The sequence below is a fragment of the Acartia tonsa genome, chromosome 7 (genome assembly GCF_053477335.1).
Source record: "Acartia tonsa isolate MP-2025a chromosome 7, ASM5347733v1, whole genome shotgun sequence".
Classification (NCBI taxonomy): Eukaryota; Metazoa; Arthropoda; class Copepoda; order Calanoida; family Acartiidae; genus Acartia; species Acartia tonsa.
In genome coordinates, this window is record NC_137266.1 from 4,385,601 (window position 1) to 4,401,665 (window position 16,065).

General features: G+C 32.1%; 1 protein-coding gene across 1 annotated transcript in view; it reads right to left on the reverse strand.

Moving 5' to 3' along the window:
- The window catches only part of LOC145324693 (uncharacterized), a 48,605-nt gene that overhangs the window by 24,644 nt on the left and 7,896 nt on the right, over window positions 1-16,065 (reverse strand). Inside the window, exons 2-8 of the mRNA XM_080167286.1 lie at window positions 15,718-15,822; window positions 11,413-11,455; window positions 9,896-9,984; window positions 9,261-9,368; window positions 5,939-6,000; window positions 3,723-3,823; window positions 1,288-1,395 (exon numbers count right to left, since the gene is read on the reverse strand). Coding sequence (XP_080023412.1) covers window positions 1,288-1,395; window positions 3,723-3,823; window positions 5,939-6,000; window positions 9,261-9,368; window positions 9,896-9,984; window positions 11,413-11,455; window positions 15,718-15,822 — 616 coding nt within the window. The remainder of the gene's footprint in view (window positions 1-1,287; window positions 1,396-3,722; window positions 3,824-5,938; window positions 6,001-9,260; window positions 9,369-9,895; window positions 9,985-11,412; window positions 11,456-15,717; window positions 15,823-16,065) is intronic.

Genomic DNA, 16,065 nt, shown 5'->3' on the forward strand with positions numbered 1-16,065 from the left:
TCTAGTCTTTCCTTTATCAATAAAAATTATATTTTTTTTATATATTTGTCAATTACTGATACTACTAGAATAGTTGCTACTCTATAATTCACTTTGGACGTTCAAAAATTACAATATCAATATCCCTCCCATTATTATCAATACAAATATTAGCAAAAGTTTTAAAACTTCCTCGAAATGGGCTTTTTTAACCGAAAAGGGCGGTACCTATAGCCAAAATCTTAAATGTGATATAAATTGTTTTGTATGTTAGTTGTAGCTCTATCAATTACATGAGGTTATGTAGTTTTCAATTACGGATCGTATCGTAGTTTTAAAAAGTGTTCATCTCACTTTGGGCGTTCAAAAATTACATTTTAACTTTTTGGGCCAAAAAACCAGGTATTTAGGTCGAAAACGGGCTTTAATGCCGGGGGAAAGCACCAAAAAACACCAAAAACGGTTATTAATGCCGAAAGGTTTCTTTACTCGCGCCGAACCGGGTTTTCCTGCAACTTTCCTGTGCACGCCACTAGAGCAAAACAAAAAAATTGGAATTCCGTTTTTACCATTATAAAGCTTCCCTGAGATTTTCAGCTCGATCGGTCCATAAAAGTGGCACTTGGCACTAATGGGTTAAGTAGAGAAGCTTCTTTATAAGTGCTTTATAAGTTTCTATCTGTAATTTACTTTCTCGTATTCATTCGAATCCAGTGGATAGGTACCAGTTCTCATCCATACGAAAAAACTATGTCTAGCATCGTATTATATCCAGCTTTCTACGAATATAAAAATGTACAACCAAAATTGTACATACTATATCCGCGGAAAGCCGTTTATGATACGATGCGAGATATAACTATTCCTTTACTCTAGCATTATTTTAATTCCCCTAACTACCCTTCCCTACAAATTTCCTTTTTACACTCCCTTCACTTACCCATCCCTTTCCGTTTCTTCACAGTGAAAATTTAGTCAGACCTAAACAATTGCTCAACTTTTAAAATACCTTTCTAATATACACCCTAGATATAGTTAAAGTTGTGTTGTGTCAAACACAATAATCTATTAAACTGAAATTAGTTTAATTCACAATGATTCAATTTATCCAATAAAATTCAACTATTCATAGTTGACTTGTATGTATATGGAAGAAATGATAAAAAAAATAACTGCCCTTTGATACCCAAATGTGTACAGTTTACACTTAATAACCAATAATATAGTTGTATTGATCCCATATTGTTCTCCTAATTAGCCTAATTAATCAAGACTATTTTATATATATTGTTAAAGCTCTTGGTATGCCTGATGAGTGTAAGGAAAACAATGATGACTGGAAGCACATGAGACATGAGAAGCTTGAAACAGACATAGAATCCATATGCCACTGGTTCAGCTGTTATTATACATACACTAAACAAAATAATAAATGATGACTGGTAGCACATGAGACATGAAAAGCTTGAAACAGACATAGAATCCATATGCAACTGGTTCAGCTGTTATTATAAAGTGTGTTACCTTTTTTATGTTTTATTATTATTTGGCCACAACTTGGTCAAAAATGCTCACAAATCAGACCTTTTTCGACCGAAGATACTCAAATGGTTCCTTTACAAGCCCAATCAATCAGTTTTAAGATATCTTTATATTTCAAGGAAAATTGATAAAAATACTAAAAAACGGCAAATTTGGGTGTTACCTTTTATATGCACAGATACCATAAAATCAACAGAAAAAATACTTATTTTTACTTTTCTGTCATTTTTAAAGTATGATTCTGATAAATTTGCTATTCTTGACGGGATTTATGCATTGATTATACTGAAACATAATATAGGGCAGAAATTAATGTATTTCAAAGAAAGAAAATTTTGAAAATAAGAAATTCGACCTCTATCACTTTAGAGGACAGCTGCCAACCTCCAGTTGACAGGATATAGTTAAATACTTGTTAGCAATAATAATTAGCCCAAAAAGTAAAACAAAAAGTTTTTAATATGGCAAAAAAATGATAATCTAAATCTTAATTTTGGGGATGATGATCTTAAAGACGCTCTTGCTGATGATGACACAGATGGTATCCAAATACATGAGCATTATGACAACTTATCTATTAAACTATGGTACGATTTTTGTATTTGTAGCATTCTCCAATCAAGAGAAATCCCAAAACATACAATCATGGTTTTTAAATTCTCCAATTCATAAGGTAAATATAGTAGTTTTTAAAAGATGGTTATATTTCTTGTTACAACTTTTAATTGGAGGCTGATACAAATACAAAAATTGGACCATAGTTCAATAGATGAGTTGTCATAACGCTCATGTACTTGGATACCATCTGGGTCATCATCACCACCAGTAAGAGCGTCCTTTAGATCATCATCTCCAAAATTAAGATTTAGATTATCATTTTTTTGCCATATTAAAAAACTTTTTGTTTTACTTTTTGAGCTAATTATTATTGCTAACAAGTATTTAACTATATCCTGTCAACTGGAGGTTGGCAGCTGTCCTCTGAAGTGGTAGAGGTTGAATTTCTTATTTTCAAAATTTTCTTTCTTTGAAATACATTAATTTCTGCCCAATATTATGTTTCAATATATTTCAATGCATAAATCCCTTCAAGAATAGCAAATTTAACAGAATCAAACTTTAAAAATGACAGAAAAGTAAAAATAAGTATTTTTTCTGTTGATTTTATGGTATCTGTGCATATAAAAGGTAACACCCAAATTTGCTGTTTTTTAGTATTTTCATTAATTTTTCTTGAAATATAAAGATATCTTAAAACTGATTGATTGGGCTTGTAAAGGAACCATTTGAGTATCTTTAGTCGAAAAAGGTCTGATTTGCGAGCATTTTTTACAAAGTTGTGGCCAAATAATAATAAAACATAAAAATAGGTAACACACTTTACATACACTAAACAAAATAATTTAAAAGTTAATAGATAAAAGTTTCTCTATTTGCAAACTCGCACTGAATGGAGAATGGTTGCGCATAAAAACTTTCAATGCCGCTGAAAGTTATAAATCGAGGGTTGTGTTTGAAAGAGAATGATAAGCATGAAGCTAAAATTCACAGGTCAGTCATGTCCCATTGGGCCTTACAAAACTCATTTTCATCTTAAAATTTTAATATACGCGTAAACCCGTCTATAATACGATTCGATAAATAACTATAAGAGACACATATATTATAGTGCACAATAATGATTGTTTTGACAACAGACAGATAGACGTCATGTTACTTTAACAATAAACTAGCGGTTACGCCCCCTAGAGGCCTCTAGTGGCACTTTAAATGTTTTTTTTATATTTATAATATGTCTATGTTGCGTTTGACGTTTATGTTAGCGTTGAACTCTCTTTCTAAAATCAAGAAAAGTAAAAAAAAATTATTTTTTTGTTATTTCTCTTGGGAGGGTGGTGGTACCCTCCCCCAAAATAGTTAAAAAAGCTTCCCGGGACCTATGGGAATATACCCTGTTAATAAGAACCCGATCGGTTCAGCAGTTAGCGAGATCCTTAGTCGGTACAGACACACAGACAAACAGACAGACAAACAGACAAACAAACAAACAGACAGACAAACATACAGACAAACAGACAGACAAACAGACAGACAAACAGACAAACAGACAGACAAACAGACAAACAAACAGACGGACAAACAGACAGACAAACAGACAGACAAACAAACATCCTGTTACTTTAGTATAAGGATAAACTTACCCAACGTCATCATCAAGATATATTGTTGATCTTATAAGAAGCTCTGTTAACGCTGGAAGCAGGGTGGCCAACACTATGAATAGTAGCAGCATACGCAACTCCTTAATAATAATTTTATTTATGATAAGATAATCAAATTATATAGAGTTGCTATGTTATTCTAAACCTATATGAGCAACTACTTTTTCTATTTTTTACCTTATGAATTATTTTCGACAGATTTTTTATAAAACAGCTTGCTTTATTGCATCAAGATCCATGACAGATCTATATAGGAAATAAACGTCTATAAATGAGCTCGAGTCTTCGAATAGTAGTGTGTTTAATACTCATAGTGATCCAAAAATCCATAATAAACTCCCATTGACCAGAACAATAAGGCCCATTTTTTACTCTATGACGAATAAATTCATTTCTTTTATTTCATGTTGCTATTTGAATTATATTAAAGTATTAAATTTCTATTCATAAAAGAGAAAATTTAAATTTATAAAATAGTAAATCAAAGAAAACTTATTTTTAAAATAATTTGATACTAGCGACGCCATAATGTGTTCAGATATTAAACTAAAATTTAACATTTACCTAAACATTTTAACCCTTTCAGGACGATAATTTGAAAACAAAAAAATACTAGGATCCTAAAATATTTAAAAGAAAGAGAGACAAAATTATAAATACCGTTTTAAATAAAATTAATGAAATTTAAAAAAGGCTGAGGGAAAAGGATATGAGAGAGAGGGACATTTAATCTTTAAAAAATGATGAAAAAACGAAACTAAAGTCGTAGTAATCTTTATATGTAGTAACTTTTTTTGTAGTTGGGTTGATGTTCAGGGATTGGGCAGTGGAAGGAAAAGATTAATATTCAGGAATAGGCCAATGGAAGAAAAAGATTAATATTCAATCTAGCCAGTAGCGAGATAATTTTAGAACGCCACCTCTAGTATTATTATAACTAGCGGTTTTGCCCCTTGAGACTTCTAGGAACACTTGAAGAGGGGGGAGTTGAATCCCTGAACACATTTGATAAATTTAGAATTTAGAAAAAGAAAAAAAGGGTCCCCCTTTACCCAATTTTTTATTTTAGTTTTAAAAAATTATTTTTTTTTATTTTGGGGGAGGGTTAATTTTTTTCTAGGGGTGATTTCTCTTGGGAGGGTGTTGGTACTCTCCACCAAAATAGTTATAACCCTTCCCGGGAACCATGAGAATCTACCCTGTTAAGGAGAACCCCATCGGTTCAGCGGTTAGCGAGATCCTTAGGTAAACACAGACACACAAACAAACATCCTGTTACTTTAGTATAAGGATAATAAATATCATATGAAAAGAAGAATTATGTTCAATGGGGACAAACATTAGGCAAATAGTCACCAAGAAAAGAAGCCGCTTATAGTGACCATGAAAAAATGACGTCATACAATAGAAATACAGATCTATTGACCAATGGTAAAATGTATACTGACCTGTAATTGGTCATTTGTATTGTATGACGTCAATTTTTAACAGTCACAAAAAGCTACTTCCCGAGAAAAGGTAAAAAGACAATAATTTCATGAGAAATGTCATATGATTAAAAAAGGGATGGTTAAAAAAGGTAAAATATGACGAAAAAAGTAGTTGGGAATGGGGTATCCATTCCTAAATAAAAAACTGGATAGGAATATCATTCTCATTTAAACAAAAACTCATTTTATGCTAAAATGTGGTTTAGTTTTGGTTTTTAACTTTCATTTATTTCTCCGAAGTAGTCATTTTTCCCCGAGGTAATTATGCTTTCTTTTGGTAATTAATAAAAATTCTAAAATCTTCCAAAAAAAAATTTTAAATCTTCAAAAAAAAATTCAAAAATCTTCTAAAGATATTTTGTCAGATTTTCATATGAATATGACTGTATGTATAGACATGGGAACTTCAGTCTTGCGAGGCCTGTGGTGCAGAACTGAGATTCTGTTCACCGGTTGCAATGCTCGGGGAAAAAAATGAGTACCTAGGGGATAAAAATGATACCAGGGAAAAAAAATAATACCTCAGGGAAAAAAATGACTACCTCGGGGAAATAAATGACTACCTCGGGGAGAAAAAAAGAATATTTACATCCACTATTTATAGGGTCGTTTATGTGAGAATGGATATTCACTGGCAAAAAGTAAAAGAATGGGATATTTAAATATAAGTTTTAAGAGAATAGGACAATTCATTGAATCAGTCACCTGTAATCTGGCAATCCAGCCCGAGGATCTCTTCACATGGATCATACCCAGTAATACTGTTACTAAAAAATGATATTTTTTTATAAAAAAAGTTTTTGATTTCGTTGTTTCTAAAATTGTTTCTAAATTGTTACAGGAATCATCACATCATGTTTGAATTCAATAGGACAAGTATAACATGCATTACGGACAGACTGGCCAGAAATGTATATTAGAAAAGCAATTTTATTGAATTAAAAATATTATTTTGTGATGAAAAAAAACAGTTCAGTAAAACTATTCCTTAAAACTCAATCAGTCAATGGTGCTCTCCCAGTAGTAGCCGATTGAGTACTGACAACCCCCCTCCCCCTTTTTAAAAATATCTTTTTAAAAAAAGAAAACTAAACTTCCCCTTTTTAATTTTATTTCAAACAAGGTGGGGGGGGGGGAAGGGGGGTCAGAGCTCAAAAGTATGAATATTTATTTTTTGTATTTTTTAATCAAAACGTTCGAACTAATCAAATAACATTTAGGGGAATGGGTAACTTTTTTTTTTAAGCAAAGCTTTTCTATATTTTGTGGGTTGGATACATATAGTTTAACCATAAACAAAGAAGATAAAGTATAGAATAGAATCCAGGTAGAAGATTCTGCCTGGCTAGCCTGAAGTAAAATTGGAACATTTGAAAGACCAAAACGGCTATAAGGCTGTTAGTAAATAACATGATTTCAGTAATTATTCAGAAAAAATATTAAAAATAAATTCCTTTTGCAATAATTTACTAAAAGCCTTGTAGCCAATCTCCCAGCTTTCTCTTCCCTATTCACAATGGATTAAAAATGAATTTGATGTGCATTTTAAGCCTTAAAAAATTTAATTATGTAAGAAAATTGGCAAAAAATATTGGTCTCGGTATTTATATTATAAAACTAGGTTGCACTCTTATGTATGTTTTTAAACAGCTGATTTATACTTAATAGCAACTACATCCATACATTAACTTGTGGTAGGGGGGAGGGGGATAGGAAGTGGCTGTACCTATATAACTGACCCTTGAAAATTACAAATGTGGTCAATCGTACTTACCAAAATTAAAACAACATTCTATTAAGTGACTTTCATCAACTAATTTTGTCCAACTAGTCTTTGTGATTTGTACTTTAGCATTATTGTCTTTACTGCGCAAGTCAAAGATTCCTTCAAATTTCCCAGAAATTTTTAGGGTTTTCACTTCTATTCCTCCTTATTCTATGACCATAAATGTAGTCAATAAAGAATCTTCGGGTATAGTCTTTTCTACTTTTCCTCTTATGGGGGCGTTTTCACAGTAGCTTTTCTCCTATTTATAGCCCCTGCGGGGGCTCTAACCCTGCAGAGCCACTTGGTTAATACTGCGGGGCAATCACCCAACCTAACTTAACCTATCAAAAGTTACAGTGAAAATACGATAAAACGCCCCTTTAGAGGCGTTGTCACGAATTAGACTATAACCGAATCTTCTATTTGATTTAAATCCTGTAAGATCTGACGACAGGCAAGCTTGTTTTTTCCTTGCGTGAATGCAGTCCCCTTTAATTACTTCTTTTAGGTGAGTGTTTACACCCCCCCCCCCTCCCCCTTCAAAAACACCAAGAAAATCACAAACTTCAACTATGCCTGACAGACAGACGGACAAAACAATGTGTAGATTACATGCACTTTGTCACAGGAGTTTTCATTCAAATTTTCAGCCGCCTATCTTTAATAGCAGTCGAGAAAACAACTTCCCCCCCCCCACAACAATGTTACTGACGGACTGACTAACTGTTTGAAGGAATGTGTAACGGACAGACAGACAAAGTGAATTATAGAGTACCTTCACTACTTTAAAAGAAACATAATTACAAAAAAATAAACTAAAAACGTACCAGGATGAAAAACAAATTAAATTTAACTAAAATTAAAGGTGAATATAAAACGTAAATCATCATGTAATTTTTGGAAATTTTGAAATTAATAAAGTTAGCAAGGTCGCAAAAATTAGTAGAGGCGTGGACGTAAAAAGTATTATATAAATATTTGGTTGTTCCCCTTAAAGTGCATAGTCAAACAGAAGAGCCCCCCCCCCCCTTTAATATTAGGTTAAATTGGGTATACAGTGACCCACGGGTTTATTGCACTGCTGTTATAGGCCCCGCAGTGTCAGGGCTCACTGTAGGGGTAAGAAAAAACCTTCTTATTTTAAAAATAAGGAGGAAATTTTTGTGTGCTCGCTAATTAAAGATAAAGCACTAAATTAAGGAGGGTTCTTAAACTACAAAGATGTAAAATTTAAGGCAACCAATTATAGAGATGCTTCGCATAAAAAATTTGACTTTTATAATGGATATAGAATACGTGGATATATTGACAGGGGAAAATTTGTCGTCAATTTATGTTGCTAATGTGGACCTCATGTATTGGTCAGTTCGTTTATCTAGTGGGAGGGGAGGGGTAGGGGTGCATGGGGGGTATCGTTTTTTAGCCAGCTAAAAATATTTCTTTATTATGGTACATGAAAATCTGGTGCAACATCCAAGTATTTATATATCGATAACTGTACTAAGGAAATATTTCAAATCCTTGGTATTAATTATAAATATTAAATTGGATTATTGGTAAAAAAAATACGTTCTACGTCAAAAGTTATTTTTTGTATCCGGAGGTGGATCCTTAAAAATCTTTTTGGCTCACTGCCTCACTAAATTTAGCGAGGCTTGCTAAAATATTTTTTGAAAAATCCTCCTAAGTTCGCATTAAAAAACTACAAAAATTAAACAAAATCTTATGTTAGTAACCCTTTTATTAATTCATTAATTTTGTAGATTTTTTTACGTTTTTAAAAGGATTTTCACAAAAAAAAATTTTAAAAAATTATAAGCAGGACAAACTAAGCGTAAAGCATAAAAATAGCCTCTTTTATTAATTCATTAATTTTGTAGATTTTTTTACGTTTTTAAAAGGATTTTCACAAAAAAAAAATTTAAAAAATTATAAGCAGGACAAACTAAGCGTAAAGCATAAAAATAGCCTTAAACCATAACAAAGACTTTAACATAAGTAAAATAATGTCTACTTTATGTAAGAGCAGCTAACACATAACTATGTCATTATGTCTTACCTATACAATTAAGAAGGTCATGAAGTTAACAAATAATAGACAAAACTCACTTAAAGCGCAGCTACTCTATAGCTAGAGTATGTCCGTATGTCCTACCAATATAATTAACAAGGCCCAGCAGCCAAGAAGTTATAGAATAATAAACAAAGCTTACAAATAGCGCAGCTACTCTATAGCTAGAATATATATGTATGGCATACCTATATAATTAACAAGGCCCAGCAGCCAAGAAGTTATGAAATAATATGCAGAGCATCCTGTGGTGGTACCAGCCCAGGTCATAGCCCCAGCCTCCAGGATTAGGCCACCTACAGAGGATAATAGTTATTTATTACATCGTATTATAGACAACTTTCCCCGGATAGCCAAATGAAAACTAAAATGGTGACTTTTACACCACTCTTAGCTGTTTTAGGTGGGGGAGTAGAGTTTTATTTTAAGGGGGGTATAAATGAGTGTGAATATACCCCCCTTTATTGAATGCTGTTATTATTATTAATCAAGAAAATAAATTTTATGTAGGCATGTAAGAAAAGCTTAAGTTTAAAATTTGAAGTCTCTAAGTCAAAAATTGCGGCCACAGGAGCCTTTTAAAGATTTCTGGAGAACTGGAGGATCAGGACCTGCAGGATCATACCTGGGACCTGAAATTGACACCTGTATTTCATATGAGGATGTACTACTAGAGGATTATTTTGGTAGGATAAAATGCTTTTTTTAAGTCAAAAAAATCTTTATGCTCTTTACCTGAAAATGAGATAGAAAAACAGAAGGGGGTCGTTTAACGCCTCCCCCCCCCCTCCCCCAGATCATTAAGGTTTAATAACTACCTTACCTAATAAACTAGAAAATACTGTAAGAACATCTGTAATAGTTAAACACAGTACTAGGACTGCAAACTGACCATTTCCAAACTTGGTTCGTCTAAAATAAAACAGTTAAAAGAATCGATATATTATTACTTGGATATTTCACCAAATTATTATATAATCTAATAAAATGATGCTCGCAGCTGGGTTAAATAACGATACCCCATTAACCCCTCCTCTCCCCTCCTACTGGATGAACGAACTGAACAATGAACAGGGTCCATATTAGAAAGTCTAATTGACGACAAATTTTCCACTGTCAATATATCCACGTATCCATTTACACATTAAAGCTTTGTTTGAACGTTACAGACGAAGACCAAACTGCATAACTTTTGCACCACTTTTGACGTCATATTCTCCATCTCTTTTTGGGGGTTTTCTTTCCAACTTCTCCTCTCATCTTCCTCATTTTATGACGTCACAAGAATCAAAAGTGACACAAAAGTTATGCAGTTTGGTCTTCGTCAACGTTACATACAGACGAAGAGGTTTTTGGAGTAACTGTGCAATACAAATTTTTAAAATTATGTAAGACTTCCAAATAAAGAAAATTAAGGAACTTCGCGTAAATTTTTAAAAGCGAAGCTTTTCTATAATTAGGGTCGGTCCGTCCGTACGTCCGTAACGGATAGCTTTTTTCGTTAATTTAGGCATGTTAGAATTGTCCTATCGATTTCAAACTTTGCATGGTGATTCCTTTAGTAGTTAGGTACGATTTAGAAAGCGTAGCAACTCCATAATCAATACCAGAATGTCCGTACGTCCATTTTAAACATGTCGATTTTTTTTCTTTTTTAACAACAAATTTTCATGTGATCCAATCATCCGATTGATCTGTTATTTGGTATATTAATTCCTGGGACAACAAATATAATGTTATAAGCGAAGCAACTCTATAATAAAGTCCTAAAAATGTAAGTATGTTCATAAACATTATCCTGTATCCAGCAGTTTATCAACAAATTTACTTACAATTTTGGTTCGACTCTTATACATTTATATTTTGATTATTCAGTTCTGACACTATACAAATGTTAATGTCCGTTTGTCCTACCGTTTCAGTGCTTCGCTTTTATAGATGTTGTCATCCTTGTTAATGTGGTGCTTATGTTTAATAGCAGCTGCGTCTCTAGCATCTAAGGACTCTCAAGAAGAAGGAAGGAGGAGGTAGAAAAATAGCCTAAAACCTTACTCAATGGTCAAAACCAAAATTAATAGCGCAACAATAAAAGGCCAACTATAATTTGAGTTGTAATAGAACAATAAATTGTTATACTGTAATGATTTGTGCTTATAATAATACATAATAAGACAGACAGTAAAATAAAAAGAGTTCAACTAAACTAATATTAATTTTATGAAATTTAGTTTATTTTTTAAGTAATACGATACGATAAAAGATTGTTTAGTTAGGTTGAGAACCGGTTCTAATCCAGCGGATTTTAATCGGTTTCCAATCCGTATTGAAAATTGGTTTTACCTGAACAAAATTACAGGAAATGCGATGAAATTGGTTCCTATACCTAAAAAAAAGAGATTAAATATTTTTTTATTTTATTTCATATATTTTTCATCATATTAATATGTTTTGAATTCTTATAATCAGTGGCGTGTACAGTGTTTCGCCCGGGAGGTGGGGGGTAGGATTGTTTTTCCTGGATCTAATGGGAATCTTCCCAATTATCATAGACAAAATTACTCCTTATATGTGATGTAGATTCAAATCATTGGTAAAAATGTTTAAGCATTGTTATTTTGTACAATCCCATCAATAATTGATAATAAAACTCTATTAAGTTTTAATCTAACAAATAGCAGAACTATTTTTTATTACTATATTTTGAAAAGAAAAATTGCTTACAAACATGTACAGTTATAGATATTAATTAATTATATTGTTTGTATAGATTTTACCAAATAAACTCCAATATGTTTGCCCAAATGAATACAAATTTTATGATTAAATTTTCTTGGTGTTTCTTTCTTTGAGTTAAAATTTGTACATTTAATAGCAAGAGAGAAAAAAAATCAAGGAGCAAAAGGACATTAGGATTCTTCTTATTCGTTGTCTTAAATACTTTGAAGACTTGGTTGGTTGAGTGTTGAAACGATTAAACCACTAATTTTAAGCTTCAGAAAGGGTTATTTTTTGTATCATCATTGAGGATGTACATTAATTTAGCGGACATTGTCTTTTTAAAAGCGAAGCTTTTCTAAAATTAGGGTCGGTCCATCCGTACGTCTGTAACGGACAGCTTTTTTCGTTAATTTAGGCATGTTAGAATTGTCCTATCGATTTCAAACTTTGTATAACAATTCCTGTAATAGTTAGGTACGATTTAGAAAGCGTAGCAACTCTATAATTACTACCAGAATGTCCGTACGTCCATTTTAAACATGTTGATTTTTATACTTTTTTAACAACAAATTTGTATGTGATATAATTATCCGATTGGTCTGATTTTTGGTATACTGTTTCCTGGTACAACAAGGTATTACATTATAAGCAAAGCAACTCTATAATCAAGTCATAAAAATGTAAGTATGTCCATAAACATTATCCTGTATCAAGCAGTTTTTAACAAATTTACTTACAATTTTGCTTCGACTCTTATACATTTATATTATGATTATTCAGTTCTGACTTTATACAATTGTTTATGTCCGTTTGTCCTACAGTTTCAGTTTATGTATGTGTCATCCTTGTTTACATAACTACTTCTAAACAGACAGAATGTACATTTCATGACCTTGCTTTTGTCTTTGTTTTCTTCTTGTTTTTTTTGCAAAAAAAATAGACAAATTTTAGTCATTTTGTGGGAGTATATTTTGAGGCTTTCTACTGATTAAAATTCTATCATTAAGTCTGAGCAGATTAATGGAAACAAAACATCCTTCTCATTCTTACAAAGATTCGGGGATAGTACAATGGATGATAAATTAATCTGCCCCCTAATTCTTAGTCTATGCCATACTGGAAAATCATATATAGCATCATATTACAGACAATTTTCCAATAATATTAAAATAAATATCATAAAATTAACACAGAGGCGCGGGCTAACAAAATTGAGTTAAATCTTTTAATTTTTCAATTTGATAACCGCGGAATGCTGGCTATAATAAAATGCGATAAATAACTATTCCCACCCTGAATTCTGAAGATATTAATCAGAAAGATTATTATTAGATTCTTTTGAATTGAAACGAATTTTCAATGATTTTTTGGTTTAAGTGTCATAAGAATTAATTTGAAATCCTTATACTAAAGTAACAGGATGTTTGTTTGTATGTCTGTGTATCTGTGTGTCTGTACTGAAGGATCTCGCTAACCGCTGAACCGATCGGGTTCTCCTTAACAGGGTAGCTTCTCATAGGTCCTGGGAAGTTTTAAAACTATTTTGGGGGAGGGTACCACCACCCTCCCATGAGAAATCACAATAAAATCGAGAGAAAAAAATTACATATTCGTAGGCGTTTACGCAACATAGCAAGGTATAGTAGATACTTGAAAGCAACATAAGATAGGTATAGTAGAGACTTGAACAAAAAAAACATTTAAAGTGCCACTAGAGGCCTCTAGGGGCGCAGCCGCTAGTGTTTTAATAATGCACCAATCATCAAATTTCCTCCTAATCATTCAAGTTTAAAATTAATATTTATAAAATTGCAGGATTTTATGATAAAGTATAAGTCCAAAATATTGATTTTGGTATTTAAAATTTTATACTAATTATTCAAATACTTTTAGTTAGTCTATCTAATAGTACTAAATAAAAAAAAAACATGTTTTAATTCTGCACTTTAATCAAGCAACTTCCATACCCTTAAATAATATGAATCCTTTAGAAGTCAGAGTTGGTAGTAAGGTTTAATTTGCTTTAAACAAAAGATACCCTTTAAAATCTAACCAATTTATTCGAGCTTTCAAGTTACACCCCAGATATTTCAATGCATTGTTTTAGGCTATTTTTGGACCCCTGGATAATAGGAGCGCAGCCGCTCGTAAAAACTCCAAAGTGAAATGACGTATGTCCGCCGGCATAACCGTTAGACCTTAATTATGTTCTGCTCTCGGTGAATATACCTTCCAGTAAGTGGTCAAATCATGGTTTTAAGCTATTTCTTATGGGGTAAAAACTTCATATAAGAAAAATTTGCAGAAGCGTCTCTATTAATTGTCCCTCAATCTCTGAGTAACCAACACACACACACACTCACACACACACACACACAGATACAGACACACAGACACACACACACACACAAACATACACACACACACACACACACACACACACTCACACACACACACACACAGATACAGACACACAGACACACACACAAACATACACACACACACACACACACACACACACACACACACACACACACACACACACACACACACAAACACACACACTCACACACACTCACACACACACACCTATAAACAGCTTGTTTTAATCTTATAACGATAATGTAAAATTTATAATCTGGGCAATGATGGGCATGGCCCACCATATAAAGCTGAGCTGCTAATGGCTTCTATCAAATAAAAATGATGTATGCTTATGATGAGTCCCTATTTATCGCATCGTATCATTGATTGAAAACTCATCCCTCATTTACCCCCCTCAATTTTTAAAAAAATATTTTAGTTAACCCCCTAAAAATCTTTGAACACCTCAGTCTACCCCTCTCGAAATAAAAAGCTTGGACGTCACTGGTTTAACACCCTTAAATTCTTAAAAATATTGTAGTTTACCCGATTAAACCTTTGAAACCCCTCATTTTAATTTTTATCCCCTCAAGAAAATCATGAATGTCAGAAAGAAAAGAAAGAGATATTAAGAGAGAGAGAGAGAGAAAGAGAGAGAGAGAGAGAGAGAGAGAGAGAGAGAGAAGGACTAACAGACACTATGGCACTATGTAGTAGCTTTTACATTAGAAATTGAGAGAAATAAGATTATTTTTACTTTTAAATATTTGCATATGAAAAGATACAGACATGTTTGTAGTTCGGAATATGTAAAATTTTTCAGGGACCTAAAGGGATAAGACAATGGCCGATTAATCTATGTTCATCCCTAATGATGATACACAAGATTACTCTTCCTTCTGTAGAAATTTAGAAAACAATTAGTGGTTGAAATGTTTGGACACTCAACTTGATGAGCCAAGCAATCAAAATTAAACAAAAATCCCCAAAGTTATTAGGCCAACGAATAAGAAAACGGTCTTATAAATCTTTGGGGACTAGTGTAATAAACATTCCAATGTCCCCTCCCTCACTGAAAACTTTTCCTTGTTTTGAAATAAATAAAAGATAGATTGTTAAAACTATATATTATAGATAGATAGATAGATAGATAGATAGATAGATAGATAGATAGATAGATAGATAGATAGATAGATAGATAGATAGATAGATAGATAGATAGATAGGTAGATAGATAGATAGATAGATAGATAGATAGATAGATAGATAGATAGATAGATAGATAGATAGATAGATATATAGATATATAGATAGATAGATAGATAGATAGATAGATAGATATATAGATAGATAGATAGATAGATAGATAGATATATAGATATATAGATAGATAGATAGATAGATAGATAGATAGATAGATAGATAGATAGATAGATAGATAGATAGATAGATAGATAGATAGATAGATAAATAGATAGATAGATAGATACATACATAGATAGATAGATAGATAGATAGATACATACATAGATAGATAGATAGATAGATGGATATAAAGCTTACCTAATATAAAAATGAGAGATAGAATGATGATATTTAAAGTTTCAGGTTGCGGTAATTCTGGAAGGTTTAAACTCAGGGCCGAGTCTTCTGCTACTGTTGTCTGATCTGATTTTATCATACAAGATTTCAAATTTTAATTTTTTATGTATAAGTAATACATATTCTTAAATTGTTCTATCGTTTCAATTTTCAAACTTTAACTGGCGATTACTGAAACAATCAGGTTCAATCAAAAATCTTAGCTGTAAATAGTTTGAAAACGATTGTAAAGTTTGTTTGATTTTGCAAATTTATCTAAATCATAATTCGCATATTGCAAATAATCAATGATTGGCGAATTTAATTGAT